General features: G+C 40.3%; 1 protein-coding gene and 1 pseudogene across 1 annotated transcript in view; both read left to right on the top strand.

Annotated features, from left to right (window-relative positions):
- The first annotated feature begins 1,820 nt into the window (after positions 1-1,820).
- The window catches only part of VPS4B (vacuolar protein sorting 4 homolog B), a 33,354-nt gene continuing 8,736 nt past the window's right edge, over positions 1,821-26,438 (top strand). The window contains 8 exon segments of the mRNA NM_001133136.1: positions 1,821-2,031; positions 12,768-12,879; positions 13,905-14,061; positions 16,884-16,951; positions 20,542-20,661; positions 23,690-23,846; positions 24,197-24,345; positions 25,076-25,157. Of these exon segments, the coding sequence (NP_001126608.1) occupies positions 2,005-2,031; positions 12,768-12,879; positions 13,905-14,061; positions 16,884-16,951; positions 20,542-20,661; positions 23,690-23,846; positions 24,197-24,345; positions 25,076-25,157 (872 nt within the window). The 5' untranslated portion in view covers positions 1,821-2,004.
- LOC129047206 (26S proteasome regulatory subunit 8-like) lies at positions 2,042-9,916 on the top strand (annotated as a pseudogene).

Here is a 26,438-nt window from a genome sequence, read left to right as displayed (position 1 = left end):
TGGGTCCCGGTTCAAGCAATTCTCCTGCCTCAGCCTCCGGAATAGCTGGGATTACAGGAACGCACCACCATGCCCAGCTAATTTTTGTATTTTTAGTAGAGACGGGGTTTCACCATGTTGGCCAGGCTGGTCTTGAACTCCTGACCTCAGGTGATCGCCCGCCTCTGCCTCCCAAAGTGCTGGGATTACAGGCTTGAGTCACCGCGCCCGGCCCGTCTTTGCTTAAATTATAAACTCAGTTTCTCCCACAGTTAGTTCAGCCTATGCCCAGGAATGTACAAGGACAGCTTGGAGGTTAAAAGTAAGATGGAGTTGGTTAAGTTAGATCTCTTTCACTGTCTCAGTCATCATTTTGCGAAGGCAATTTCACAAGTGGGAAGGACGGACTGGTAGATGCAGGGCAGAGAGAGGGCTCTGTGCTTTGAGCCTGGATGATACAGATTTGGCAATACTATCCTAAGGAGAGACCAGAGAAAGAAGTTAAGGGTAGAAGGTAATTAATTTGAGTATGTTGAATTTGTCTTGCAGAAAAACTCTGTGAAGGAAACCTCTGGGAGGCTGTTGTAAATGCTGGGCAGGGGATGGGGTAGGTCTAGAGATCCAGATTTGAAGTGATTTCTAGTCTATTGATAGTTGAAGCTCAAGAAGAGAATAAGATGAGCAGAGGTGGAGAAGAAAGAAGAGGACACCAGACTCTTGAGTAAATTCAGCTTAAGCTCAGGGAGGAGTAAGAAAGGGAGACAGTGAAGGAGGCAGAGAAGGAACATTAGGAAGCTGGACAAACAAGAACTGGGTAGTTGACAATACCAATGAAGAGGGAGGAGGAGAGGACTTTAATTCTTTCGGAGATGCTAGATTAGAAAAAATTAAGGAATGAGTGAGAAGAAAATGATGGAGTGATTAAACATCTATGTTGCTTTCCTTTGAGAAGGTTAACTATGAAAAGAAGAAAAGGGTGGTGGCGGCTGCAAACCATAGGAAGGCTGAGAAAGGGTTTTACCTTGGTTCTGCCTCTAATCTCTGACGCATTTAACCTCCTCAAGCCATTTTCTTGTAAACATAACTGGCATAAATAATATCTGATATGCCCATTTTACAGGACAAGTGCTTCCCTCTCAGACCATATACTCGAGGACAGCGGCCGTCCACGCCTTATTTACATTCATCTTCCCAACACACAGTCATTTGGAAGATGCCGTGTGGCGTGGGAAGAACAAGCAGGAACGAGCGCCGACCCGCCCGCGGCCTGACTGCTAGTGCATCGCTGTGCGGCCGCCTCACCGCGCACTCCCTCCTGAATTATTCACCACCGAGACGAGGACGGTGATCGCCCCCATTCCACAGAGGACATGGAGTGAAAAAGGCGCAGTCACAGGCCCAAAGCCCCCAGTCGGCGGGTCTTGGAAACGGGTGACTTTTTCACTCAAATGCTACGAGGCAACGAGGCATGTGGATGAGGAGGGAAGGGAGCCAGGGCCAATAATTCATCTCAAAGTAAAAGACGTCCCCGGGGGTGGGGAACAAACAAACAAACAACAACAAAACCCGGCTCTGTGCTTCCGCGCTTGCGCTCTCCTAGGTCCGCCAGGCTGCCGCCCCGCGCCTAGGCCAGAGCCTCAGTGCGCCTGCGCCGAGCCCAACTTCCGCCAGGGCTCGATTGGCTTCCAGGCTACTTCACCCGGCCTAGGGAGGGCCTGCGCTGTGGCTAGAGAAGGGAGTCTGGTGACTGGGTGCGCGTGCTGATGACGAAATCGGAAGTCCCCGGAGCAGAGGCGAGACCAGAACCTAGAGGGGCTCAGGATTGCGGAAGTTTTGTGGGGAGGGTCGGAGCTGTGGTGAAGAGCTTGTTGTCTAAAACAAGTTCCGGAAGGGAGGCTGCCCCTCGCGGTCCGAGAACCACCGGCCTCCCCTGTTTGAGGGCTGTTACCCCGTGCGCGCTTCGACGTTGCTGCTGTTGGCTCTCCTCGCCCCTCGTTCCCTTGGGAACCGCCTGGGACCTCCGCCATGTCATCCACTTCGCCCAACCTCCAGGTATCATTGCTCATCTCCCGTCCCCCTAGGGCGCTGGGACCGAGGGGAGGCGCGAGAAGCGGGTGGGGGGCGGGGAGAAGGGAGGAAGCGGCCGCGCCTGTGGTCGAGGCGCAGGAGGGCGGGTCCGGGGACCTGCAGCAGGTGGGAGAGGGGCCCGTTTTCCAACGGAAAGGTCGTTTCTGGCCCGCTCTTGGGGTCTCCCGAGCCACTGGCTTTGTGAGACTCTTCACTTTTGTTGAGACTTCCCGCTTCCAAACCAGCCAAGATCTGGGCAGGTTTCTCCAATCAGGGTTAAGGGAGAAAGAAAGAACGTAATTTTTGCAAAGCCCTATTCTGTACCAGTTGAAAGCCCTATTCTGGACCAGTGGTCATAGTTCGGTCTTAGTTTCTCAAGCTGACAGCAGACCCCTTCATTCTGAGCTGTCAGGTGAGTAGAGATATGGGAACAGACCAAGAATCTGAGATTACAGCCAGCCTACAGACAATCTCCGTGAAGTCATTGAATTTATATGCACACTCGTGTGGCTCCCAGATTGTAATGTGTAAGATCGAGGAGTATTCTTAAACCTCTGTGTGGCTCCACTTCCCCTCCTCTACCGCAATGAGCACAGTGTTTTGTACACAAATCATGGAATCTTAAGAATTTTAGACTTAATCGTTAGTCCTCTGTGGAATGGAATTCGTTCAGAAAAGAAATTTCTTAATGTAATGGTGTCTCCCATCCCCAGAATGGATCTAGGGTTTCAGTGGAGTTTAGAATGTAATGTGGCTTAATGTAGAGGACTCCCAGTCCAGTAAGTCAATAAGGGACAAAAGAGTAGCCTAAAATACTTGTATTGAGTCCCCGTCTTGGACTTCCGGTAGTTTGTTGAACAAGCATTTATTGGAGTGCCTGATAGAGGCATCAGAGGTAAGGGAAGAACTCCTTAGCCCATGGTAATTGATTCTGAAGAAAGACCACTCAAAGTAGACCCACTTAAACAGAGATTAAAATTTCACACACACATACACAAAAAGAGTGGGAAAGGAGGCTCGCTTGGGACTTTCATCTTGAAAATCGACCTAGAAGATTATGAAAATAATTGTTTATCTTTCACAAAATATTATAATTGTGTAATTGCAACAATGACTCATTTTGTGGAATAAGTCAAGTGTTGATTTGTCTGTGTTTTTTCTTTTTCTTTTCTTTTTTTTTTTTTTTTTTTTTTGAAATGGAGTCTTGCTCTGTCGCCCAGGCTTGAGTGCAGTGGCGCGATTTCGGCTCACTACAACCTGCACCTCCCGGGTTCAAGCGATTCTCCTGCCTCAGCCTCCCGAGTAGCTGGGACTACAGGCGCCCACCGCCACGCCCGGCTAATTTTTGTATTTTTAGTAGAGATGAGGTTTCACCATGTTGGCCCAGGCTGGCCTCCTGACCTCAGGTGATCCGCCCACCTCAGCCTCCCAAAGTGCTGGGATTACAGGCGTGAGCCACCGCGCCCGGGCGACTATCTTTTTCACCAAGGTTGTATTAAACTAAGATTCAGCAATCTTCACTTGAGTTTTTTGTAGCTTTTTGTAGTCCTATTTGGAAAGGTTCTTTTTGGTAAACGTATTTGGAAAAAGCGTTGGTCATTTGGTAAAAGTATTTTTCCCTTGAGTATTAAAGGTGACTCTTCTGAAGTGCCCATCTTGTCATCGTTGGCTTTTTAACAATTTTTATTCCACCAGCTTTTCATTTGTCAGAGACTTCGCATGTGATTTCGATACTCTATAACGTAATCTTCATCATTTGCAGGTTTTTGTTGTTGTTGTTTTGAGACAGTCTTGCTCTGTTGCCCAGACTGGAGTGCAGTGGCGTGATCTTGGCTCACTGCAACCTCCACCTCCCAGGTTCAAGTGATTCTTGTGCCTCAGCCTCCCGAGTAGCTGGGATTACAGGCGCCTGCCACCACGCCCGGCTAATTTTTTCTATTTTTAGTAGAGACGGGGTTTCACCATGTTGGCCAGGCTAGTCTTGAACTCCTGACCTCAAGTGATCCGCCCACCTTAGCCTCCCAAAGTGCTGGGATTACAGGTGTGAGCCACCGTGCCCGGCCCCAGAATGCATCATACTTGAATTGGACTGTTGGCTGTTCTTCAGTGAATCAGCCAGAGACTGACCAACATTAAAGGCATAATTGTTACTGTTAAGCAGGAAGGATCTTGAATTGTAATTTTGTTAGTGGTAGGTTCACATGTGTGCTTTCTCAGTCAACCTTTTCAACCTTCTAACCTAGGAAATTTGGATTAATATTCATGTAATGGTTAACTTCCTGCTGAACAAGGCAAAAATCTCTGTGGCCAGATGCTTATAATCTAATGAGGGAATGCAGATAACTAAAAATCAAAATTATATAATAATGTAATAAAGCTACCCAGTAGTCTCCACTTCCCTGTGGTTTTACTTTCCACAGTTTCAATAACCCAAAGTTAACCTGGGTCCAAAAATTTTAAATGAAATATTCCGGAATAAATAGTTCATAATTTTGAAACACTATGTCACAATGCCTGTGTCATTCACTTCACTTCATATCATCACGTAGGCATTTTATTATTTCACATAATCACAAGAAGGTTGAGAATAATGCAATAAGATGTTGAGAGAGATAAACCACATTCACGTCACTTTTATTATAGTATATTGTAATAAAATGTACTGGGCAAGGAGGCAAGGTCTGTGTGATGGGAGGTGGTAAGGGGCCAAATTATTAGAGTATCCATTTAAATAAAGTGGAAAGGATTGATCAGAGGAGAAAAATTGAAGATGGAGAAGAGTCAAACTTGTATCTGCATTTTTTTTTTTTTTTTTTTTTTTTTTGAGACGGAGTCTCACTCAGTTGCCCAGGCAGAAGTGCAGTGGCATGATCTCGGCTTATGGTAACCTCCATTTTCCAGGCTCAAGCGATTCTCCTGCCTCAGCTCCCCATGCAGCAGCTGGGATTACAGGCATGCACCACCACACCCAGCTAATTTTTGTAGAGATGGGGATTTGCTGTGTTGGCCAGGCTGGTCTCAAACTCCTGAACTCAGGTGATGCACCCCTCTTGGCCCCCCAAAGTGGTAGAATTACAGGCGTGAGCCGCTGCTCCCAGCTGTGTCTGCATTTTAAAAGTGAGGGAGAAAGAAGAGTCTGGGTTTTCTCCCAGATTTCTGGGTTGGGTATCTGAGTACCCAACTCAGGTAGGGATTGGTTCTGGGAATACAAAAGGAGAGCTATTTGGGGCCAGGGCAAGGGAGTGAAATAATTTGGTTCTAAACTTGTTGAATTTGAGATGCTTGTGGAGACAATCACATGGAAATGTCCGGTGAATATTTGCATACATATGTGTAGAACTAGGGAGAGTGGACTAGGCTGGAAATAAGGATTTGGGAGTTATTAGCGTACAGGTGGTAGCGGTGGTTGCAGGCATACAGAGTCACATCCTGGAGAGTTTACAGAATAAGGCAAACAAAGACCAAGGTAGAAATTCTATGGATTAGCGACATTTAAGGAGAGAGAAATGGGAGCCTGGAAAAGAATTGTTAATCAAAAGTAAAACCAGGCCAGGCGCAGTGGCTCATGCCTGTAATCCCAGTGTTCTGGGAGGCCGAGGCAGTGGATCGCTTCAGCTCAGGACTTTGAGACCAGTCTGGGCAACATGGTGAAACCCCCTCTCTGCAAAAATTAGCTGGGTGTGGTGTTGCATGCCTGTAGTCCCAGCTACTCCAGAGGCGGAGGTGGGAGAATGGCTTGAGCCCAGGAGGTGGAGGTTACAGTGAGCCTTGATCACACCCCTGTACTCCAGCCTGGGTGACACAGTGAGACCCTGTCTTAAAAAAAAAAAAAAAAAAAGACTAATAAAACTAGAAGAAAATGTTGTCATGACAGCCAAGCAAGGAGACACTGTCAGGGTATTTGTTGTGCATGTTAAATGCTGCGAAGAGGGAGTGAGATAAGCATAAGATTTGGCTATCAGGAGGCAGAAAGCATTGCTGTGGGGGAAATAGGAGATCAGGAAACTGGGATGAACGTGGGTATTCTTTGGGATTTTGCTGTGGAGGCAAAGAGTTGAGTGAGATGTAGGGAGAGGAGAACCGAGGAGCTGAGGAGAGATGGTGTGTAGTTTGTGTTCTGTAGATGTGAGTCTGAGATAGGACAACACATTTTTCTGCTGAGGGAAAAAAGGAAGGGTTGGAGAGAACAGTTGATAGGCATGTCGTTGATGGAGAAAATGTCAGCGGAGGAAAGTGGGGATCAGCTCTGCAGCAGAGGAGAAAGAATTGGTCTCGACAGACAGGGCCTGGGACACCTTTTCTCCTGAGGTAGGTAATTGTAGAATTTACCCCATTTCTCAGGGTTTTCTAAGGTGGATGTGTCTGGGTCTCCTAAGTGGAAAAGGACAATTCCACATGTTCCCAACCTTTATACTTCCATATTGATAACTGGATCCTGACTGATCCTGAGGTGATACAGTCATTCAGTCTTGTGTCAGCCACTGTGCTAGACTCTGGGAATATAAAAAAATGAAGACAACAGATAGAACTGCTGTTCTCTTGGATCTTACGTCCTAATGGAAGAGAGAGGCCAATACATTAAAAAAAAAACAAAAAACAAACCATGTGCGTGCTCAGACACACACATGCACACACAAAGATCATCAGCCTTAAGTCACTGATGTACGGTGGGAGGAAACAGAGAGAAGTGAGTCCCAGCCCACACCTGATGAATATACTTCATTGTCAGATAAGAGAGGAATAGTCAGTGAAGGAGACTGAGAAGGAGCAGCCAGAGCGGTGGCAGGAAAACCAGCAAAGTGGTAGTTGGGGGCTCAGCAGAGGACAGTGTCCAAGAAGGAGGAAATAATCAACTTTGTAAAATGTCAGAAGATCAAGAAGACGGAGCTGGTGTTGGGATCTAGCATGCTAGAGAGCCTTGAAATGAGCCGTTTTATTATGTGATACAGGAAAGAGAATAGAGGCTACTCTGGTGAGATTTTTGGCTCTAAAAGGTAGCAGAGAAACAGAACTAACACCGAACAGTGTTTTGTTGTCAAGACTTTTTAAAGGAGGGCTGTTTGTATATTGATGGAAATATCTAGTGGACAGAAATTGTTAAGAATGACAGAAGTGAAGTAACCAAAAGGAAGAAGATACTGAAAAAGGAATAGGGAACTTTTTTTTCACTCGTTAAACAATTTTGAGTACCCGTTGTATGCCAGCACCATTCTAGGCATGGGTAGCTCAAGGTGAAGTCCTGTCCTCATGGAGCCTGCCTCCCTAAAGGAGACAGCCAGTGGGTGAGCGTACAGGTAAATACAATAACAGTGATGGGATGAGAGAGTGCAGTGGGGGCAGATAGCAAATAGAAGGGATGAGGTGCAGCCTTTGCTATAGCAAATTAGGGAGGCCTCTCTAAGTACTTGCCACCGGAACTAGGACTGAAAAGGAGACATCATGCATCTATCTGGGGAAAGGAGGGAAGAGCATTCTAGGTGGAGGGGTCCAACTGCTCGGGCTGCCTGAGTGCAGGAGGATTCTAGGGTTCAGGGGAGAACCACACGTAGCTAGGGCCCAGGTTATTTCAGACCTTGTAGATCAGCTCTAGCATCAGGATTTTAGTTTTTAATGGGAGACCATCAAAGGTTACCTTGTATGTTTTCAGGTAGTAAGGGTGGGAACAGACTGACCACTCACGAGGCTGGGTAGTAGTTTTGACATATATGATAGCAGATTGAACTAGGGTGTTAGCAAGGGAGATGGTGAGGATTATATTCAGAAAGAAAATTAGCTCTGGCTGAGGAAGGAAGATAATGTTTGATGGACCAGAGCAGATGGAGCTGGAAGAGGGGAAGACAGGCAACAGACTCTGCCAGTATTATCTGTCTGAGACTGAAGAACTCCAGTCAGTTGTGAATGATAAGAGCCAGGACCTCCAGAGGCTGCAGGCACAAAGGAATGAACTAAATGCAAAAGTTCACCTATTGCAGGAGGAGCTACAGCTTCTGCAGGAACAGGGCTCCTGTATGAGGGAAGTAGTCCGGGCCATGGGTAAGAAGAAAGTGTTAGTCAAGGTGTATCCCAAGGGCAGGTTTGTCTTAGATGTGGACAGAAAGAGCGACATCAATGACATGAGACCTAATTGCCAGGGGGCGCTAAGAAATGATAGCTACACACTGCACAATATCATACCCAGCAAAGTAGACCCACTGGTGTCACCAGTGATGGTGGAGAAGGTGCCAACCTTGATTTAAGAGATGATAGGTGGACTGGACAAGCAGATTAAGGACATCACAGAAGTGATCGAGCCGCCTGTTAAGCATCCCAAGCTCTTTGAAGCACTGGGTATCACACAACCCAGGGTGGTACTGCTGTACGGACCTCTAGGCACTGGGAAGACACTGTTTGCCTCGGCCATGGCTCACCATACAGACTGTACCTTTGTTCATATCCCTGGCTCTGAATTGGTATAGAAGTTCATCAGGAAAGGGCCAAGAATGGTGAGGGAGCTGTTTGTCATGGCATAAGGACCCGCAATTTGTCATCAGGTCTATCAGCTCCTCGCAGCTGGAGGGGGGTTCTGGAGAGGACTGTGAAGTGCTGCACATCGTGCTGGAACTGCTCAACCAACTGGACAGCTTTGAGGCTGTCCACCAAGAAGATCAAAGTTATCATGGACCGCTGCTTCGCCCAGGGCACATCAACAGAAAAATTGAATTCCAGCTGGACATTTTGAAGATCCATTCTCTGAAAAGGAACCTGACCCAGGGGATCAACCAGAGAAAAATTGCTGAGCTTATGCCAGGAGCATCAGGGGCTGAAGTGAAAGTCATATACAGAGAAGGCGGCATATATGCCCTGAGGGAACGGCGAGTCCATGTCACCCAGGAGGACTTTGAGATAGCAGTAGCCAGTGTCATGCAGAAGGATAGAGAGTAAAACATCTCCATCAAGAAACTATGGAAGTGCGGGGATGTCCTTTGTATGGATCCCTCCGGTAAAGCTTTCTGGAATGAAAAAATAAAATAATTGGCTCTCCAGAATTAACCATAGAAGACATGATTAATTTTATTAATTTTATTTCAAATGAAAAATGCTAACAGACATGGTTAATTTTTACTTCAGACGAAAAATGTTAACAGAAATAAGGTTGAAATGGGGGCATTCATCAGCAGAAAAAAAACAGATGCATATCCTCTTAATTCATCGTCTTTGATTAAAGGTTTAACATGTGCCACCCAGTACAGTGGCTACATGTGGCTATTTTAATTTTAATTACATAAACTCACTCCTCAGTCACACTAGCCACATTTCAAGTGCTCAGAAGCCATATACAGACATTCTCATCATCAGGGAAAGGCTGGTTTAATTAGCACTATGTTTGGAGCTAGATGCTTAAATAATACCCACTGCAGTATAAGAGATTTAACTTAATAAAAATCAGTGTGGTGCCTCAGTGAGGCCTGACTGAATGAGAGGAACAAGTGGCTGAAGAGGTGAGTGGCACAGCATTTCAAAATCACCTGAGAAGAAAATTATAGTTAGGATAAGAAAGAACTTATTTCTAGGCCAGGCACGGTGGCTCACGCCTGTTGTCCCAGCACTTTGGGAGGCTGAGGCAGGTGTATCACCTGAGGTCAGGAGTTTGAGACCAGCCTGGCCAGCATGGTGAAACCCCATCTCTACTAAAAATACAAAAATTAGCCAGGCATGGTGGTGGGTGCCTGTAATCCCAGCCACTGGGGAGGCTGAGGCAGGAGAATCGCATGAACCTGGGAGGCAGAGATTGCAGTGAGCCAAGATGGCGCCATTGCACTCCAGTCTGGGTGACAAGAGTGAGACTCCATCTCAAAAAAAAAAAAAGAAAAAAGAAAAAGGATTTATTTCTGCTGTGTGGCTTAACCACTGAGGCTTTGAGATGCATTTTTTTTTTCTTTTTTGAGACAGTCTTGCTCTGTCACCCAGGCTAGAGTACAGTGGTGTGATCTTGGCTCACTGCAACCTCTGTCTCCCGGATTCAAGCGATTCTCCTGACTCAGCCTCCCAGGTAGCTTGGATTACAGGCGCCTGGCTAATATTTTTTGTATTTTTAGAGATGGGGTTTCATTATATTGGCCAGGCTGGTCTCGAACTCCTGACCTCAAGTGATCCGCCCTCCTCGGCCTCCCAAACTGCTGGGATTACAGGCGTGAGCCACTGTGCTCGGCCTCACGCTGTCACCCAGGCTGGAGTGCAGTGGCACAGTCTTGGCTGTGATGCATTTTCATATGACCAGTCTCACGTAACCACCACTTGACTGTGTGACTCCAAGTTTTATATTCATATACTAGCTGATAAAACTTTTGAAAAATTTAGCTTTGAATTTAGGCTACTTGAACTGTGAGACACGTAACTATTACATTTTATCAATTCTAAAGTAAACCATTTATTTTTCTTCCCTGCTACAATAGAGGAAGCATGGTCTTCCAGTGGGAGACCTGTTCCTCCCATTTACAGATCTCAGCCCAGCTATATCCAATCCATGCTCAAGTGCCCCAAAATGTAATATTCTTACACATAATTGGTTTTTGCATTGTTTGATTTTTTTGCTTATGTTATATACTTTTTAATATCTCTAACAATTGTCATTTTCATTTTTTTTTTTACTGGCACCTTTTTCTGTTGAATAGTTTTACTACCTAAATTAACCCATTTGGAATGTTTTTATAAATCATGTTTGCCCTTTATTTGTATGTGTCTGTGCATACTTTTAAAAATTAAATATAATTTTTTCTTTTGAGATGGAGTCTCACTCTGTTGCCCAGGCTGGAGTGCAGTGGCGTGATCTTGGCTCACTGCAACCACCGCCTCCCGGGTTCCAGCAATTCTCCTGCCTCAATCTCCCAAGTAGCTGGGACTACAGGTGCACGCTGCTACGCCTGGCCAATTTTTTGTGTTTTAGTAGAGACGGGGTTTCACTGTGTTGCCCAGGCTGTTCGCAAACTCCTGAGCTCAGGAGAATTTTAGTTTGAGATAATTGTAGATTCACACGCAGTTGTAAGAAATACAGAGAATCCAGCATTCCCTTTATCCAGTTGTCTCCAGTGGCAGCATCGTGTAGAACTGGGACAGTATCACAACCAGGATATTGACATTGATACATTCCACCACTCTTACTCATATTTTCCCAGTTTTACTTGTTCTCATGTGTTTTTATGTGTGTGGTTGTGGTTGTGTTTGTGCAGTTTTATCACATGTAGATATGTGTTACATTTTGAGAGTTCTTTATGTATTCTCGATACTAGTTCTTTGTTACATATGTTTTGCAAATATTTCTCCCAGTCTACAGATTGTCTTTTCATCCTTTGAACAAAATCTTCCAGAGAGCAAAAGTTTTGTCATAAGGTCCAGTTACCTTTTTTTTTCTTTTATATAGTATGCTTTTGATGTCAAATCTAAGAACTCTTCGCCCAGCCCCAGATCCTAAGTTTTCCATGTTTTTTCTAAAAGTTTTAGCTGGGTGCAGTGGTGTGGACTTGTGGTCCTGCTATTTGGGGAGGCTGATGCAGGATTATCACTTGAGCCCAGGAGTTTAAGGCTAGCTTGGTCGACGTAGTGAGATGGAGCCCCGTCTCAACAAATAAATAATAAAAGTTTTGTAGTTTTACATTTAATTCTATGATCCATTTTTGAGTTAATTTTTGTAGGAATTATTAAGTCAGGATTCTTTTAGGTGTATGCTTATGGATGTCTACTTCCTCTAGCCCCACTTCTTAAAAAGCCTGACTTGGTGCCATTGACTGGCTTTTTGCATCATTTTCAAAAATCTCTTGGTTTTATTAGTATGGATTTATTTCCGGGACTTTTTAAAAAAATGTCGCAAAAGTAGTCCATGTTCCTTATGGGCATTTTTTAGAAGATGTGAAAAAGTAGAAAATGAAAAATCTATGAAGTTTTATCAGATATAAGCTCTGTTAAATTTCCTTCTCATCTTTTTCCTGTGCTGCTTTTTTTTGCTGTTGTTTCAAATAAATTCCTGCTACATATAAAAAGCTGTGTCCTGCTTTTAAAAAATGCCCATTATTAACACTTTCCATGTTATTACAAATATTTCTTAATGTTATTTTAGTGATCCTTTGGTATTCTGTTTTGTGGCATCCTTTATGATTTAAGTTTCCAGGTTTTGTTTTTGTTATTTAGAAGACCTCTCTGTTAATATCTTTGCTCAGTAAACCTTTTGGTTAATTACTGGATTGAAATATATGAGTATTTTTCAGATTCTTGATATTTCATTGCCCTACTGCTTCTGAAGAGGTTTCACCCCATTTACATTTCCACTATTGTTATATCTTTTAGATTAAAGCAGCATTTAATTTTTGAGAATTTCTCTAAATGCTTGTTTAGTTTGAATTTTCACATTATTCTATTATTTCTTATTAGCCCTAAATTTAACTTTAGCTAAGTGAAAATTACATGTAAATGTTAGCAATTGGTACTAAAGTAACATTCAGTAGCATTTATTCATATAACAAATGTAATTTGCATCTTATCAACTTGTAATTTATAGTAAAATACAGTTGTGAGTTAGAAAAAAATGATTTTTTTGTTACTGTTTATTTTTTACTTATTTTTGTTTCCTTTCACAGCCCAGCAAGCTGAGAAGCTTTAAAAAAAAAAAAAAAACTTTCAATATGATTATTTACTTCAAATTTATGTTTATGCTATGATTTAAATGTTGTTATTTTGCCTCCCTCAAACAGAAAGCGATAGATCTGGCTAGCAAAGCAGCGCAAGAAGACAAGGCTGGGAACTACGAAGAAGCCCTTCAGCTCTATCAGCATGCTGTGCAGTATTTTCTTCATGTCGTTAAATGTGAGGCCATAGGTTATATTTTATTTAAAAACATGAAAAGAAAAATTTATTCTATTTCATATCTAAAAAATTGAAATATAATGCCAGAAAATTCTAAACGATCCATTTGTTAAAAAAAAAAAAAAAATACTCCACTTCCTTTCTAGTGATTTTTAAGTATTGAGACTTAGCTAGCAAATGTGATAGCCATCATAGTTATTACTTTGTGTACCTAAACATCTTAAAATGTAGTATAGTCAGTGGAAAATAGGTTGGGAGACATTTTATTTGTGTCTTTACAGATACATATTGCATGTTTACCACGTGGCAGGCACTGGGGATACAATGGAAAAAAATGGATAAAACCCCTGCCCTCATGGCTCTTAAATGGAATGCAGTTGGGTAATTGAAGATGTTCTCTTGAGCTTCTACCATTTAGTTTTGAGGTTTTATGTTAAAGTGAAACTAAGAATGAGTCATAACCTGTAAGCTATGTGGGGCTCATCCCATCTATTGCATGTGTTGCCAAAGTTCACTTTGAAAACAGCTCTGACAGAGGCCTTTATGTAGTAAAATTTACGATGTTGGTATTACACAGAATATATGGGATTTCCATCACTTTACTCTTCTGAAATAAAGCTTTTGTAGACATTCATAGAAATGATTAATACTGCTTTCCTTCTATTTGTCTTTTTTTATAATTGGGTTTGTGTAAGACAAGCAACTTTGAACTATCTGCAAAAATGTAAGGGAAGAGTATGAAAGCTTCAGAATATGAAATAATTTCCTATTAGTTAACATTAACTTAAAATACCCTACTGTCTTGCTCAGATTGTTTCTGACTCAGACCCACTGTTGGTCTCCAACCCTGCTGGAGGAAGGGGTAGAAAAGAGGTGATAATCACTGGCCGTGATGAGTTAGAGATGATCTTCCCTCCTTCTCCCAACATAGAATTTCCTTGTCTGAAAAAATACATATTTAAGAGTTCAAACCTTTCTACATAGAATACTAATGGAAAAAATTCTCTGTGATTTCCCTTTAATAGATGAAGCACAGGGTGATAAAGCCAAGCAAAGTATCAGGGCAAAGTGTACAGAATATCTTGATAGAGCAGAAAAACTAAAGGAGTACCTGAAAAATAAAGAGAAAAAAGCACAGAAGCCAGTGAAAGAAGGACAGCCGAGTCCAGCAGATGAGAAGGGGTACGTGTTTAAAATTGTACAATTTTATTGTGGCTTTTTGCTTTTGATTTGTGAAATAAATTTCTTTTGATTAAAACAGGTGTCAGCAAACTATGGCTCATGGGCCAAAGCTGCCCAGCTGCCTGTTTTTGGAATAAGCTTTATTAGAACACAGCCTTGCCCATTCTTTTACATATTGTCGTCCAGGGCTGCTTTCATGCCCTAACAGCAAAGTTGTGTGGTTGTGTGGAGACTGTATGGCCCACAAAACCTAAAATATTTATTTGTTTGGTCCTTTACAATAAAAAGTTTGCTGACCCCTAGTTTGCCAAGTTTAATGGATAATATTCCTCAAACAACCCTTCCTGACTGCCTGCTAGTAGGAGGAGAGAATTCTTGTAGGAACAGCACTCAGTTACTCTCTGGCCATTAGCTAATATGGAAGCTTAAGGTTATAGGAGTGACCTGAGAGTTAAACCTTTGACCACATGGGAAAAATGAAAAGGAACTCCAACAATGTAAATTTTTTTCGGATATCTTATGCAAAATTTTTTGATGTGAATTTGTGTTAGATTTGCTTTATATTGTCATTGTAAAGAAAACAACACAGCATAACTTATAAACATTGAAACTGATTTTTGGCATGTCTTCCTAGATGGGGGATGTATCACTTCTAGATGCAGAATTTGTTTATTCAGTATATGACATATGCGTGCCAAGTTTGTGCTCAGCACTGGGAACATATTCTAACCACATCCTCTCTGGCTGTCCTATTAATTGATGCCAGTAGTTCCAGGTAACACACCCTTAAGGAAATGAGACTCTGGGATGGAGTTATCTGTCCTGCTTGGGTTTGAAAGCAGTGAGATTCTGCTCAGCTTTAGAGGATGTGATTCTCATTGTTCATGGTATGCAGTGGTGCAGGTTACTTAAACAATACCCTGTGGTCACAAGGAATGAAGTGCCTTTTAGGCAGTGCTTTGGGGCTTCGTAACTGCTACCACAGACCATTTAGAAGGACATGAGGAATATAAGAATATATTGACTTGGCTGCTTCAAACTATGTGGCAGAGTTTGAAGGAAATGATAAGCTCAAGCTCAAGGTTTTATATTCTCTGTTCAAGATGTGATCAGGGAATCAGGGAGTTTCTGTGACACCCTAACAACATTTTATCTTCTTCATCGATAACATTGACGTAACAAAAATCAGATGATATTCTGATCTTATGAATTACTGAATTTCAACTTAGGGTTTCTTATATGAAAGTGAGGACATTTAGTATAAAACATGGACTGCAAACATGAAGTGAAAATATTGGGAAGAATTTAGTTGACCTTGACTGCCCGGGACCTCCAGCTCTCACTGAAACTCCCTTGACAGCAGAAGCTTCTCTTCTCTTGTCCATAGAAGCTCTTCTGGTCTTGCTTGGAAACCCTGTAAGGATCTCTCCTGAGATGATTACCTGACAAGGTGATGCCAGTTTTTCTCCTGTACTGAACAGCAATCTTCATTTACAGTAGGACCCACTTTGGCTAATTTAAGCAAAAAGGGATATATTATAGGGTATTACCTTACAGAATAGTGGGGCCAGGGAATCAGACTTGGATCACAAGGAGAAATGGCCAACAGTACCAGGGTTGTTCAACTAGGGATCCCACTGTTGCCAACTCCTCTGCTAAGCACTGATGGTGCTTGGGAGCAGGCAGTAAATCCTCTGCGCAGCTCACTCAGCAAAATCAGTGCCTTCACCTGAAGAGTCTGTCTCCTTGTGAGCAGCCCCCACCTTCTTGGAAGAATTTAGGTCTCATGTGGAACTCTAGCTACAAGGGAGATGAGAAACGGCAGGGTTTTGTTTGTTTGTTTGTTTTTAATAAGGACAGCCTTTATAGTACTGGACAGCATGATAGAAGGAGGTTGGAGTGAGTGTCAAGTGAGTCTATTTTGCAGTGTCTACCTCACCCACAGCCCCACCATCCTATGGTAACCAAGGCAATTCCATTTTGGCGTAAAACATGTCATGCTTTTATCCCCCTTTATATGTTATTGTTTTAAAAATGATACAATGCCTTATTTTTGGCTTTATCACTTTTATACTTAACATTGTATCAGGAATATCTTTCCAATAAACTATTTCTACATAACTTTTAAATGTTGCAATGTATCCTGTCATGTGCTAGTCCCTATAATATAAGTTACTTTTTCCCCTTTTGCAAACAGTGTGGGTGTGATTATCCTTATGGTCAAATCCTTGAACTTGTCTAAAATTATCTCCTCAAGATAAATTCCTAGATATGAATGAAATGCCTTGATTGACCTACTTATTCTTTGGGTGTAGTTCATTGTCATCAAGAAGCTTCCTCTGTCCTTTGGAATCCCCAGACTAAGGGTTGTAGACCTTTGTACCTTAGATAATTAGTGTTCCAGATTTTTTTCCTCCTAATATGACCTCTTGTTCTAATTTATATCTTGCCCAGTCCTGATGTTTTTACTGTTGTTGTTTGCAACTCTCCGGTAATTCATCTTGAATCCTTCATGAAGTGATGTGTGGGGCATGCATTTATGAATTAATACATACCTAAATATGTCATGGGAATTTGGAGCTAGTTCCTGACTTCATTCTGGTCTTTTTGTCCCTTTCTTTTACATGATTCTCTATTGATGATAACATGCCTGCTTCTTATTTTATTTACTACATTCTTTAAAATAAGTAAGCATAACTTTTAATGTAAATGTCTGATTTTGCCACTTAAATTACAAACATTTCAGGTTAATTTTTCCTTCATTTTTGCCTTATTTGATTGCAATGAGTGATCATTTGAATATATTAAATTCTTTTTATTAGGAATGACAGTGATGGGGAAGGAGAATCTGATGATCCTGAAAAAAAGAAACTACAGAATCAACTTCAAGGTTGCTTTAGATTTCATTTTTAAATTTACTATCCTATTAAAAAGACTCAAAGTGAATTGTCTATTTGAATTGTTTTTGTTCTCCCTCTATATTTAAATGAAGTTTAAGAACTGGCTTTGGTTCCCAATAGTCATGTGCTGGTTTTGTTTAGGGTGTTTTCTTAGGGTTTGCCCTCTAGGATCATGGTTTGGTCTTTTTTACATAATAGTTTTGTTGACTTCACATCTGCCTTTACAAGGCTCTCAGTCAACTTGATCTTTCTTTTGTTTATTTGCCCCCTTTTAGAGAAGGTAACATTTATACTATTAGCACACTGCAAAATTCGATGGTATTAAAATTTACTACTGTGAGAGGAGACGTTAGGATTTACACGTGGCTTTTATTGCCATTGCTGTAGCTCATTTATTGATGGTTTATTTTGTTTCTTAACTGCTCTTCATCTGCTTTTCAGTGTTCCTGTTTACATTGAAGTGTTTAAGCTTTTTGTGTTTACCTTCCACACCTGTAAAGCCCTTTCATTCTGTTCTACTATAGCATAGTGGCATAACAGAGGGGACATAGGTTTTTGGCTCCATTCAAGTCTTGATTCTGTTCAAGGGTCTGCCACTTAGAACTTTCTAATTGTGGGCGAGTGACTGAATCTCTCAGAGTCAGAGTCCCCCATCTCTAAAATAGAAATGAGTAATAGCTTTCTTTCAGGGCTTTTAAAATTAATGACAGTGTAAAAACTGCATAATAATATCGACGAAGTCTAGGGACTTAATAAATGGTAGCACTGTTTATCTAAAAAGGCATCTATTTGTTGGCTGGCTTTGTTAATCACTGAGATTTGAATATTCTTTGAAATAAATTATCTAACAATTTTTCAGATTGAATTTTTTGCTCACCCATTGGTAGTATGTATTTTGTTCATTTGAATCTTACCAAATAGAATGCATAACTGGGAAGGATTTCCATTTTATAGGTTCAGCCTTGGCTACTGAATAGTGAAAATACCTACCTGAGCCAAACTTTTAGCCTTGCTATACTGGTGTCTTCATTTTGGTAGTATTTTTGTCTTGCCTACCCTACTGGGATGTCTAGGAAAACACTGTAAGGATAATATGTTGACAGCAGACCAGGTAATGAATAGAGAACATCTTTAGATGCCAAGAACTTCAGTGGTAGATATAGTCCAAGGGCAAAAACTTGAGTTTACACTCAACTGTAGTGGTGTCCCCACCACCTGAAACTACTGGCACACACTGCGCACTCAGTTGGCACTTATTGGGTAACCCAGTGGGTCTGTGCCAGTGGCCTTATTCCAATTGTAAAGCAAGACACTTTTTCTGTCTGCTCTATTGGATTTGGTTTTGTTTCCCTCTCCCTACCCTGCCCCAGGTAAAAATCAGTTGTATATCTTTAATTTTCAAAAAGATACATTTTTTTTTCTTTTTTGTTTTTTTGAGACAAGGATGTCGCTGTGTCGCCCAGGCTGGAGTGCAGTGGCGCAATCACGGCTTACTGCAGCCTCGAACTCCTGGGTTCAAGGGATTCTCCTACCTCAGCCTCCTGAGTAGCTGGGAACACAGGCACACACCACCATGCCTGGCTAAGTTTTTTTTTTTTTTTTTTCTTGTAGAGATGGGGTTTGGCCATGTTGCCCAGGCTGCTCTCGAACTCCTGAGCTCAAGTGATTTGCCCACTTCAGCCTCCCAAAGAGCTGGGATTACAATTGTGAGCCACTGCACTTGGCCGATACAACCAATTTTTAATAGGGATTTCTCTAAATTTCCTATCACTTATGATAAGGGCCAGAAATGTAAAACAAACAAACAAACAAAAGAAAAAAAAACCCAAATACTTAAAACATTTAAATGAGGAAATGTATTTGAAATTTCAGGATGAAATAGAATATGAAAGGAGTCTTAGCCTTTTATATTTGAATATCCTTTTTTTTCTACTTTTTAATGGTTTGCTGCTGGATTTCATACTAGTATATCTTTTTTGAATTTTTCCTTGTTTTTTGAACAGTATTTTAAATCTTTTACTTCTGTTTTAGATTATATTAAGCGTATATTTGTTAAAATTAAAAATCGGTTTGTGATTTGAGTTTTCTGTTAGCTAATTTTATTCAGTGAATTTTTTGTGATTAAGTAATATACTAGTAAATAGTATAGTCAAAGACCGGATAAATTTATATCATTGGAAATACATTCCATTTGTTAGCATTTTTCAGTAATCCCATCCCCCCTTTTTAATTTTGCAAACCATGTCTAGTATGAGATTGTTTATCAGTAAACATTCCAAAGTCACCTTTTAACTTAAAAGTATTATATATGAAAACAAATCATGATACATTTTTAAAATTTATAGCAGAAATCTTGAGTTAGTCAGACGGTATACATATATAAAATAAGTTTATTTTTGTTTCACTGACATGAAATCCTAGGATTACTAATCTTAATGAAACATAAAAAAGACGAAGTGAATTTACTTTTTTCTTACTTTATAGTAGTCTGAACTTTTGGAATACAAAATGCTTATGGTTTCATTTAATTTTAATCTAGTAGCTAAAGATTTTCATAATTTAGGAAAGTAAGTTGCTAGTAACTAGTCTTAGAGTAACAGATTATCTTTCCTAACAAGAAGAAACAATCAGTAGAACTGATTTCATAAAGTAATAGATTGTATAAGTAGTGGTGTTCTGTTACACTTAAAACAACTAACTACATGTCATCTTAGAACAGGCTGCTTCATAGTTTATAGTGGAACAGTTTCCATATTCTAGAAAATTAGAAAAGCTTTTGATAAAAGAGAACTAGAAAATTTGTCAGTAGGCTATATTAAAAGACATCCTTCTTGGACTCTCACTGCAATAATTGCTTTGGCTTTTGAATATACTGCATTCAGAAGCTAAATCTTCCCTGTAAGTTAACTTTGTTAATTAACAAAAGTTGTAAATAGATCTATTTAGCAGCCAAATAGAAACTTGGGCAAATCTTAGGAAAGTATTGCAAATCTGCAGGGGTATGTTTTCTCAGTTTCCCATCATCTGCTTCCATTCCTTCCTTTCCTCTCTCCTTTTCCTTCTCCATTCTGTCTATCTGCCTATCTTGAGTTAAATTTGTTAAGCATATTTTTTTTTTCAGTGGTTGAGGAGAGGATTAGATCACCTTTTCTTTTGGTTAACAGGAGAAATGGTAGAACAAGTACTTTTGATACTCCAAAATCAATGTATTCAAATATAACCACCTTATGGAACGTTTGGTGCTTTTCCAAACATTCTGATATTCATTATGTCATTTGATTTTCGCACCAACCTATCTAAGTAGTTTGGGCAGATGGTATTATTTTCATTTCACAAGTGAGGAAGCTGAAACAGAAGGGTAAAGTAACATGCCCCAGGTTATCTAGTCATCTACCTGGTTCCTAGTCCTATTCACTACTCCCTAACACCTGCTTCCTGCTCACACTATTTCAAAAAGGTTGTTAGTACGTAAAACTTTCCCAATTTTATAATGCGTTTCTTTAACATCATTATTTCATGTTGTCTTCTAACTTTGGTGAAATAGTCTTTCTTAATTTAAAGATAACGTAATTTTTTGCAGGTGCCATTGTTATAGAACGACCAAATGTGAAATGGAGTGACGTTGCTGGACTTGAAGGAGCCAAAGAAGCACTGAAAGAGGCTGTGATACTGCCTATTAAATTTCCTCATCTTTTTACAGGTGACATAACTTTTAAATAATTTTATTTCATGAATTTATAAAAGTTCATTGATGACTGAGATGAAGCATTGTCATTCTTGTCACTAATGAATTATCTTAAATAAACTGTGACTGTTAAAAGGTGGTGATATATCTTTATACAAGATGTTTTATTTCTTATACATATCCATATTTGCAGTGTATATATATTGCAAAACAACCTAAATGTCAACCAGTAGGGTAATTCACCAACATGCAGTGGAATACTATGCACTTAGTAAAATAGAGTGTACATCTACATTAATAAATTGAAATCTGCATTGTATTTTATTGAAGAATGTCCACATCTATTACAAAGATCAAAAAGCAGTTATAAACTGAATAGTATGATTCCATGTTTGTTAAATGTGTATGCTGAGAAGTAAGTATAGTTAGATTGACATAGAAATATTAATGTATGCCTAGGGGATAAGATTATAGGAGATTTTTACTTTTGACTTTCATCTGAATTTTTGCAGTGGTTATGTATTAATTTTTAAAGAGTATTTCCATTTCTTAAAAAGAGGAGTAAGAATCACTTAACAGTTTCAGAGGAAGTGCATATCCTCTAGTAGCAAAAGGACATTTCATTATCACTGTGAAGAGAATATTGCTGACCTACCATCTGGGGAAACTTACAAGTTCTAGTTCCAGCAGTAAGTGATGTGTCTGTGCTAAACCATTCCTTTATATTATCCTTCTTGTGACTGATAGCCTGTGTCTGTAATATGGCAACACCCACAGTCTGACAGTCAGAGGTTTTTCCTTTTGCAAACATGTTGGTTTATGTCAACAGCAAATCTGCAATGTTGGCCTCAGACTGAAGAGTCCAGGCAGTCATATCGTATAGAGCAGTGATGAAGAGCAAAAAGCCTGTAGGCCACACACTGTCCACCTAGCTTCAAGGTGCGGTTTACTACCCAACTTCAGGAGTATGAAACTTAACAGCATAAAAGTTGACATCATAATCCTATAAAAGCACAAAACTATGGTTGAACTCATTTTATGGTATATTACTTATACCAGTTTTTCTCAAACATGAGTCATTTATGTATCTTCATGAATTTTTCCATGTATGTGTACCATTACTAATTTTTAATATTTTTTTTTGCTTATTTTTTAGAACAACATTTTTACTAGAGTATAGCATAAATGTACAGAGACATACAGGAGCCCCTGGGTGTTGGGCTTCCTTAATTGTCACAAAGCAAGCATGCCAGTGTCATCAACCAGATCCAGAAATAACAGCATTGCCAGGGACCTGGCAGGAGCCTTCTGCCTCATTCCTCCCAAGAGGTCATCTCTCTCTCTCGACTTCTAACACCAGAGATTATTTTGCCTGTATTTGAACTTTAAATCATCTCACATATTTTTACTTAGTAACGTTATTGAAAAGACTGCTTTGTGCCTTTGTAAGTGAAAAAAAAGTGTTTTTCCAATACACATTAAAAAGTTATTTAAATAAAAAGTATATACCACCTAAAAGTATTTCATGTTATACCAGTGGTATACGTACCATACTCAGACACTGACTTGTAAATGTATACATTTAAAATAGGAAAATGAAATTCAAGTAACAGTTGCTTTCATAACAGTTAAGTGAAACAGTGTTACTCATCTGTATATCATTCTTTTGCAGATACCGTGTACACATCCATAGTTTGCACCTAGGAGTTTTTTTTGTTTTGTTTTGTTTTGTTTCTTTTTTTGAGACAGAGTTTCACTCTTGTCGCCAAGGCTGGAATGCAATGACGTGGTCTCGGCTCACTGCAACCTCCACCTCCTGAGTTCAAGCAATTCTCCTGCCTCAGCCTCCCGAGTATTTGGGATTACAGGGATCTGCCACCACACCCAGCTAATTTTTGTATTTTTACTAGAGTCGGGGGTTTCACCATGTTGGCCACAGTTGTCCCGAGCTCCTGACCTCAGGTGATCCACCCGTCTCAGCCTCTCAAAGTGCTGGGATTACATACGTGAGCCACCGTGCCCAGCCATAGTTTTTTAAATGTATGTTTGATAATTTACTGCCAGCTATAACCCACCCTGTTTTATTTTAGGCAGGATTATAATTGCTCATTAGCAAAATTGAGGCTCAAAGAATTGATGCATTCACTGGTTATAGGTTATATTTTGGCAAAACTAGGATTTAAGGTAGTATCACCTTTTTGTTACCCAACCATGAAAGTCTGCTACCTAGCCAGAGGCTGAGGTGGGCGGATCACCTGAGGTCAGGAGTTCGAGACCAGCCTGACCAACATGGTAAAACCCCGTCTCTACTAAAATACAAAAACTAGCCAGGCGTAATGGCGGGCACCTATAATCTCAGCTACCTGGGAGGTTGAGGCGGGGGAATCGCTTGAAACCAGGAGGCAGAGGTTGCAGTGAGCCGAGATCACACCACTGCACTCCAGCCTGGGCAACAAGAGTGAGACTCCGTCTCAAAAAATAATAATAATAAAAGAAAGTCTGCTACCTATAACACTAACCTGTGCTTTCCTGTGGAATCAAGAATTCAGCAGAAACTCACAAGTCATCCAAACTTTGTTAGGTTCACTTTTCCAAAGAGCATAAATATTCAAAGAAAATCTCTTCCAGCTGCCCATTTTTTATGGATATAATTTTTGTACAGTATTCTGGTATCAAGCAGTGCACACAGTAGATGATCAGAAAGTACCTTTTAACTGAACTCTTTTCCCCTACTAGACTCCATGCAGGGCAGAAATTCTTTTGCCTGTGCACATGTTACGGTTTTGATACATATTGGTTGAATGAATGAGCAAACAAATGTACTTCCTGTTAGAAGGCTTATGTTATGTAAGTATCTTTTTGATAAAGTAGTCTCTAGAAGAAACAAAATATATTTAAGACATACCTTAGATTGATTTATTTTTTAAATATTGTTTTAATCCTTAGAGGTTTAGAGTGAAAATCTTTTCAGAGTATTCCTCAGTATAGATGATGCAATTAAGTGTTAAAATTCTCATAACATTTTTCTAAATGTAAATTTTAGGCAAGAGAACACCTTGGAGGGGAATCCTATTATTTGGGCCGCCTGGAACAGGAAAGTCCTACTTAGCCAAAGCTGTAGCAACAGAAGCCAACAACTCAACATTTTTTTCAATATCTTCCTCTGATCTTGTTTCTAAGTGGCTAGGTGAAAGTGAAAAGTAAGTAGTAAGTCAATTTTTTAAAGTTTTTTCTTTGCCTGTAATTACTGTATCAGTCCTAAATAGATTTCTTACATCACTCATAGATATTCAGAAAAGTGATGTAATATAGGTACTCACTTCTCTGTCAAATCACTCTGTAATCTACAATTTCTTTTGTGGGAAAAGATAGCATATATGTACAACCTAGTAAATCATAAAGTGAATTATCCAGTTGTAGCATTCTTATTTTCTGTACCTGAAACATGATTAGGCTTTTTAATCTACAGAGTTCTTGTAATATTGATATATTACTTTGTTTTAATCTTTTACTATTTTTTAGAGACTTAAAAGTTTTCATTTATTTTTAGACTGGTTAAGAATTTATTCCAACTTGCCAGAGAGAATAAGCCCTCCATTATCTTCATTGATGAAATTGATTCTCTGTGTGGTTCAAGAAGTGAAAATGAAAGTGAAGCCGCACGTAGAATTAAGACGGAGTTCCTAGTGCAAATGCAAGGTAGTGTTACTAATTTTTTTTTTTTTTTTTTTTTTTGAGATGGAGTCTCACTCTGTCGCCCAGGCTGAAGTGCAGTGGCGCGATCTCGGCTCACTGCAACCTCCACCTCCCAGGTTCAAGCAATTCTCATGCCTCAGCCTCCTGAGTAGCTGGGATTACAGGCACACACCACCATGCCCGGCTAATTTAATGTTACTGATTTTTAAAGTCGTTTTGTTTATTTTATAACAATTTTTATAACAGTAATGAAAAATTCAAGCAGAATTTCTCCATTCTAACAAACTGTTTCATTTTGCCATGTTTCATTACAATTGTCTTCCATATGCATACATAATTTTTACTCAGTTGTAATTATCTTGTAGGACTCACTGACATAAATAGAAAAGAGATTTAATGTATTCATTTATAATGTACCAGGAACAACTTCAGTAAAAGTAATATGTAGACTTCGAATGAAATTTTTCAAGAAATATTTTGAAACGAATGTTAATAGTATTTTCCACAATCTGGGAGATTTGATTCATATATTTGCATCATATTGCATCATAATATATTTGGATCATATTGCCATAAGGTGATATTTGATTAAATACAGTTGTTTTTCAAAGACAGACTCTCAAGATGAGGCACTTTAATGGTAAAGCACCACATTTCTTAACAGAATATATGGAAGAAGTTTAAAGAACACCAAAATGACAAATTAATTAAAGCGTTACCTATTTTAATGCAGGGGTTGGTGTAGACAATGATGGAATTTTGGTTCTGGGAGCTACAAATATACCCTGGGTTCTGGATTCTGCCATTAGGCGAAGGTAGGATAATACAGTAAATATCTTATTTCTCACTGCAGATGTAACAAGTAGATGTTAATTCCCTTTTTGTCTTGTGAGGAGGCATTCTAACAACTTTTCAAAAGATTTGTAATGTGCCCTAACCCTGTTGCTCCCCTGCCTTGAGGGGGAGAAGGGTGGTCATTTGCTTGTTTGTTTCCCTACTTTATCAAATATACAAGATTTCCACACACTTCTGTCTTTCATATTAGAAAATATATTACCTAATGCTTACCTTTCATTCTGATTAAGCTTGGTGGGCACTGATGCTTCAAAAATTTATAAACAGTTTGACAATTCAGTAAAAACCATTTATATAAAATTTTAGCAAAATGGCAATTCTATAAGTCAAAATAAGATAACCAGGTAAGATTTTTTTTTTTTTTTGAGTCAGAGTCTCACTCTGTTGCCAGGCTGGAGTGCGGTGGTGCGATCTTGGCTCACTGCATCCTCCACCTCCCGGGTTCAAGTGATTCTCCTGCCTCAGCCTCCCAAGTAGCTGGGACTGCAGGTATGCACCACCACGCCCAGCTAATTTGTATATTTTTAGTAGAGATGAGATTTCACCATGTGGCCAGGATGGTCTTGATCTCTTGACCTCATGATCCACCCGCCTCAGCCTCCGAGAATGCTGGGATTACAGATGTGAGCCACCGTGCCCAGCCAAGATTTTCTTTTTTTTAGTAAAAAATATATGTCAGGCCGGGTGCGGTGGCTCATGCCTGTAATCCCAGCACTTTGGGAGGCCAAGGTGGGCAGATTGCCTGAGCTCAGGAGTTCAAAACCACCCTGGGCAACGTGGTGAAACCCTGTCTCTACTAAAATCCAAAAAAATTACCTGGCCATGGTGGCACACACCTGTCTGTAGTCCCAGCTACTCGGGAAGCTGAGGTGGGAGAATCGCTTGAGCCCAGGAGGCGGAGGTTGCAGTGAGCCAAGATCGTGCCACTGCACTCCAGCTTGGGCAACAGAGTGAGACTCCATCTCTAAAATAAAATATGTGTGTGTGTGTGTGTGTGTGTATATGTATACACACACACACACACCTCTATCTATCTAATTTTTAAGTTGAAAATGAAACTTCAGCTCTAGGAAAGGTATACGGACTCTTCACTTTTCACTCTTCACAGTTCTCTATTACATTCATTTGTTTTGTATGGTAAAAATTAGCACTTCAGTTTTTGCCACTTTTATCCCATTCACTTGATGATTTGCCAGCATTCTAGCTTACCATCCAGTACCAAGAAAGGAAATGTGCAGGGT

The sequence above is a fragment of the Pongo abelii genome, chromosome 17, assembly GCF_028885655.2.
Source record: "Pongo abelii isolate AG06213 chromosome 17, NHGRI_mPonAbe1-v2.0_pri, whole genome shotgun sequence".
Taxonomy (NCBI): Eukaryota; Metazoa; Chordata; class Mammalia; order Primates; family Hominidae; genus Pongo; species Pongo abelii.
Note: the sequence above shows the minus strand (reverse complement) of the source record. Positions and strands in the feature narration are given on the sequence as shown.